At 61.7% G+C, this 5166-nt stretch overlaps 1 protein-coding gene across 1 annotated transcript; it reads right to left on the minus strand.

The window, feature by feature from the left end:
- Positions 1-4732, minus strand: Mnx1 (motor neuron and pancreas homeobox 1). The gene is made up of 3 exons (XM_004860326.3): positions 3841-4732; positions 1268-1428; positions 1-756 (listed from the first exon to the last, which is right to left on the minus strand). The coding sequence occupies exons 1-3, from the start codon at positions 4481-4483 to the stop codon at positions 439-441; spliced, it is 1122 nt and encodes a 373-aa protein (XP_004860383.2). The 5' UTR covers positions 4484-4732; the 3' UTR covers positions 1-438.
- Positions 4733-5166: the final 434 nt, after the last annotated feature.

Genomic DNA, 5166 nt, shown 5'->3' on the forward strand with positions numbered 1-5166 from the left:
TCCAGTAAAAAACCAATTTATTTTACATTCCACCCTGGGTGATGGGAGAAGCTAAATAATAATTTAGCATGCATAAGTAGACGTTTCTTTCTTTATATATAAATACAATGTACAAAAATAAAGACAGTACAGTTTTGAGATTTCCAGCAGTTTGAATGCTCATGACATACGTTTTCCCTCCTAAGATACAGAAGCATAAAACCCCTTTCTCTTTCATACTGCAGAATGGCATTTCCAGAGAGGTTTCAAGTTTCAGAGGTCACTTAACACTGTTGCATCCGCCAGCCAGCCAGCCGGTGAGGAAGGAAGGGGTGCAGGGCCGGGAGGAGCTCTGTGCTTCCCTCAAGCCTCCCCCCAGCACCGCCAGAAACTGTTAGAAAGTGCCAGTCCGTCGGCCGCCTAGCTGTCCCTTGGGCGGCCCCGTGGCCGTCAGGGACCCTACTGCAGCGGGGGACACTCATCCTCTGAGGAGCAGTCAGAGGCGGCGGGCAGGGCACCCGTGCCGTTGCTGTAGGGAAACGTGTCCTCCTCCTCCTCCTCCTCGTCCTCCTCCGGGTCACTGTCCCTCAAGTCCCGAAGACGGCGGCCAGCGCTCTGATCCCCAGGCGTGGGCGGCCCCAGCAGCTCCTCCTCACCCTTGTCCTCCCTGCCCACACCTGGGCCACCCTTCTGCTTCTCAGCCTCCTGTGCTGCCTGCTCCTTGGCCTTCTTGCTGCGCTTCCATTTCATCCGCCGGTTCTGGAACCAGATCTTAACCTGCAGGCATGAGGGACCCACACTTGGTCCCCGAGGTGGCAACCTCGACAGGACCTCCCTGCCTCCCATCTCCCTACGAAGCAGCCCATCTCTGAGCCAGGCTGCGTCCCCAGAGCGGGCGGGCAGGCAGGCGGGGTGTGTGGGGGGGGGGTGTGTCCTCAGAGACAGGCTGTCCCCAGCTTTCTACTTGCACCCTCCGCCTGCAGCAAGGCCAGGGCAGTCAATCTCAGGCCACCCCTCCTCTCTCTCTGGAATGAAATTTCTCCACTGTGGCCCCAGGAGTGCCTTCCTTAGAAAGGGGGAGGATGCAGATTGTCTGTCCCAACCCAGTCTACTGAGCCGGACATCTGGGTGCATACAAAGATACGCTGCGCCTGCTGTGAACCTCCCCTGGAGTCTCAATCTGCATCTAGGGTCAAGAGGCTCATCCTCATCCTCGGGTCCCCAAGAAGGCAGCAGTGACTGCTTCCCCTGGGAGGCCAGCCTGCATGGGGTGGGAGCGGCAGCGCACCTGGGTCTCCGTGAGCATAAGCGAGGTGGCCACCTCGAAGCGCTTGGGCCTCGACAGGTACTTGTTGAGCTTGAACTGGTGCTCGAGCTCCAGCAGCTGCTGGCTGGTGAAGGCTGTGCGTGGCCGACGACACTTTCCCAGGAGGCTCGACTGTGCCTGGGCTGTGGGGTGAGATGGTGTGAGCCCCCTTGGAGGAGCATGGATGCCTAGAGCTCAGGGCACCCCCATTCTGTGCCAGGAACTGCGGCTTAGACCCAGAGCTGGGTGGGATTTGGGCTCAGTGGGACTTTTGCTTTCTGTCTACTGATGCTCCCTCTGGCTCTGGACTGGGTCAACTCAGGAAGGAACAGGGTTCCCAGAAGTCAGAGGGGTGCTGGCGGGGGGCGGGGGACCAAACCTCCAGGCCCTCAGCTCCCAGCCCCCAACTCAGGAACACAGGTTAGGGAACAGCAAGCCTCCCAATGTGAGTTCCCAGTGCCACCTCTTTAAAGCAGGAGGAGGAACGAAAAGGAAGAAGGAAAAAGACTAAATATGTTATTCATCAGAGATCTCCCACATTTCCAATATTCTTCTTGATAAGCCCCCTGCTGGGGTGCAAGGCCTGAGGAGATGGGAAGCCCACTCTGGGCGACCCTCATTACCAAATTACAGGCTGAGGCATGGGCGGATCCGGCTGTGTGTTCCAGGAGGCCTTGGAGGCTTTATTTACATAATTTCGCACGGTTACATCACAGAGGATTTTATGACCTCAAAAGGAGCCTTCCCTTGATTTCCCAGGAGTCTGACAAGTGTTAGACAATAAAAGAAAGAAAGAGGAGGAAAGAAAGGAGGCCAGGCCGGCGGGATGAGCTCAGGTTCCCCGGGGAGGGGCAATTTGCTTTATAGGAAGGCCCACGCCCCCTGCTTTAGTCAAACAAGGCCCTGAATTCCCAACTTGACAATACATTAGAACTTTAATTAAAACACCGGCTCTGGAGGGACCCTTTGGGAAATGCCATCCAACGGGCAGAGACAACCAATTAAAGGAAACCAAGCAGGTTCTCCAGGGGAAGAGAGGAGCCTCTTGGAACACACATTCCGACGCGCTGCCTGCATTTCTGATTGCCCTTTGGGGTGATGGGGCTCAGATTCCTTTCCCAACCTTAGAACTAGCTGCAGTTTTCATTAGGCAAGATCAGCAATTAGAGATGGATAAAGCGTGTGGCCAAGGGCTCCCTCATCCATCGATTTGGAGTGACCTAAGGTTCTACCAAGGCCCTAAGAAGCACCTGGGTAGCCTGGGAACCCACCCCACTTGGAGGCCTTCGAGGGTCCCCTCCATGGACAACTAAGGATACCAGGTCCAGGAAACGAGGGTCAAGGGGCAGCTCTCGGTGGAGGGGTCTGTTGGGCTCCACGGCCAGACCCACAGGGTCCCCTGGCTTTGGGCACCAATCAGCAAACCTGTGGGACGTCCAAGCAAGGGGGAGCCTTCCCTCTTCTTTTGAGGGAGTGGGTAGGGAAGAGACACAGGTCGTTGGGGTCTTCTTGGAGCCAAGCTGGGAAAAGCTGGGGGTGGCTGTGGGCAAACAGTGGGCAGCAGGGATTCTCTCACTCCTTTGCGACTTCTCCAGCACTCTGGGGTCTTAGCTTTTCTCTGTTTAGTCACAACCTCAGCTTCTAGCAGAGGAATCTGAATTCTGGCAAGTGTTTATTTCTGTTTTCTTTTTGCCTTTTTTCCCTCCCAGGCCTGCATCTCCCCAGTCTAAACAAATCCACTCAGATGAAAACAGTGGGGTCTCTTTGTTTGGGTGCTGGGCAGCTAGAGGCATAAAGCCATACACAGCATCTGCTCCCGCCTGACTAGAGGGCAGCCAACCCGGGTGGGGCGCAGACTGGAGGACTGGAGCTGGGAGCCCAAAGCAGGCGGAGCAAGCCGGCACCCAGGCCTTTTACAGGTTCCTCAAAGCTCAGCTGCTCTGGTTTGGGGGTGGCTGGCCCTTCCTAATTCCCACCTCCGGGAGTGCCTCACTATGCCTTGACTTCGGATGCAGGTACCTGCTGCTTGGCCTGAGAGCCAGGGCTTTCGTGCATCCCACGGGACCCCATGCCCTTCTGCAGGAGGGCAGCCAAGGGCCAGGGGTTGCCTGGGCACAGCCTGGCAGTCGTGAACCTCTCTGAGCTCATTTCTCTCCTTTGCTGGCCCAGAGTATACCTTTCCCAGGAGGGATCAGGGTCTGTCTAGAGCCCAAAACGGGGAACCCAGGCCAAACTCCTTTTCCCAAGGAAGAACGCAGAGTGTGTGTGGGGGGGGGGGAGTCCGTGATCCTCATTCCCAGGCTGCCTAACTCAGGGCGCTCCCAGCCTCTCATTCCCTCGACACTTCCTTCTGCAGCCTTCAGGTTAATCATTACATTTCAGTCTCACACCTCCAGCTACCCCTTCCCGCTAAGAAAGGAAGAGAAGGCCCGGCCTGCGCCGGGGCCATCTTGATCGTTCACGGCCACCCACGCAGGCCGGGAACCCGGGGCTGCACTGAGTTTCCCCGCGAGCGCCTGGCCGAGGGCGAAGGGGATGTGCGGCTCGGTACTCACAGTTGAAGTCCGGCATCTTGGGCAGTATCATACCCGCGGTGGACGCGCGAAGCCACTGGTCCAGCGGGAAGCTGCCGGCGCCTAGCTTGATGGGGTCGGCGGGGTGCGTAGGGTGCGCCCCCTGCACCTGCGGGTACGAGTAGGACAGCGCGGGGTGCTGGCCGGCCAGGGCTGCTGCCGCTGCCGCCGCCGAGTAGCCGTAGACTGAGTGGCCATAGAGCGCCGCCTGAGCGGCCGGGAGCCCCGCACCACCTTGCGAGCCCCCAGGATGTAGCCCCAGGGCCAGGCCTCCCGCGGCGGCGGCGGCAGCGGCGGCGGCGGCCACGGCGGCGGGGTGCGCGTGGTGGGGAGGACCCCCGGGCCCGGGCCCGGCCCCGCTGCCCGCGCTCAGGAAGCTGGGCTTGGGCAGCAGCGCGCAGTGAGAGGCCGGCAGGCGCGGCGGCTCGGGGCTCTCGGCGCGTGCGTGGGCGGCGGGCGGCTCAGAGGGCCCCGGACTGCGCTCGCCACTCGCCCCGCCGCCGGGGCCCGAGCCCGCAGCAGCCAGCGAGGCCACTAGCGCCAGCGGCGCGGTCTGCGCCGAGGCGGCACGCGGGGGGTCCACGGCCAGCAGCGCGTCGATGCGGAAATTCTTGGATTTTTCCATGGGCGCGCTCGGGCGATGCGAGGCGTCGGTGCCCGGCAAGGGGTGCGACAGCGCCGAATCCCCGGGAATCGAAATCCCCGCCGGACTCAGCCGAGCGCCACCATGGCCCGCGCCTCCTGGTGCTGGCCCCGCGCGGGCTGCGCCCTCCGCGCCCACTCGCGCCCGAAGCGCGTCCCACGCGGCCACGGCGCGTCGGACCGGTGCCACTCTGCTGCAGCCGCTTGGAGAGCCGAGGCCGCAGGGGCCCAGACCCGCGTCCCTCCGCGCACTTGAAGTGCAGCGCGGCCGAGGATTGGCGCGCGCGGCGGGGGCGCGGGAGGGGCGCAGGGCCAGCGATTGGCCAAAGGCCGCACCTGTCACCGTCCCGCCCGCCGCCCCGCCCCTGCACCGCCAGGTCCTAAACACCCGCGTGAGAACGGCGGCCACGCGGGGTCGGCGCCTGGGTGGGAAGACGCAGCCGGCGCCGTGTGTCCCCGCGCGCCCGAGACCCGCTCCAGGGCACCCGGGCGGGCTCTTGTCTCCGTTCCCTGGGCAGCGGCCCCCGAGTTTGTCCATGCGTGTCTCGGGGAGCCGGGCTGTCCCGCCCTCGCGGTCCTAGATCGCCAGGGCACACCCGGGCGCTCTGTGTCTCTGTCGCTAGCCCTGTGTTGGTCGAGGCTGCACACCTGCCCGGAAAGTCCTGA

The sequence above is a fragment of the Heterocephalus glaber genome, unplaced genomic scaffold (assembly GCF_053883595.1).
Source record: "Heterocephalus glaber isolate CG9 unplaced genomic scaffold, H.glaber_assembly_v1.0 deba00000818, whole genome shotgun sequence".
NCBI lineage: Eukaryota > Metazoa > Chordata > Mammalia > Rodentia > Bathyergidae > Heterocephalus > Heterocephalus glaber.

Bases quoted from the DNA above. Each gene is read 5' to 3' on its own strand.
- Mnx1 (XM_004860326.3), bottom strand. From the start codon at position 4,483: ATGGAAAAATCCAAGAATTTCCGCATCGACGCGCTGCTGGCCGTGGAC. The intron at 1,429-3,840 runs GTGAGTACCGAG...CTCACCCCACAG, and splicing joins CAAGATGCCGGACTTCAACT to CCCAGGCACAGTCGAGCCTC. The intron at 757-1,267 runs GTGCGCTGCCGC...TCATGCCTGCAG, and splicing joins TTATGCTCACGGAGACCCAG to GTTAAGATCTGGTTCCAGAA.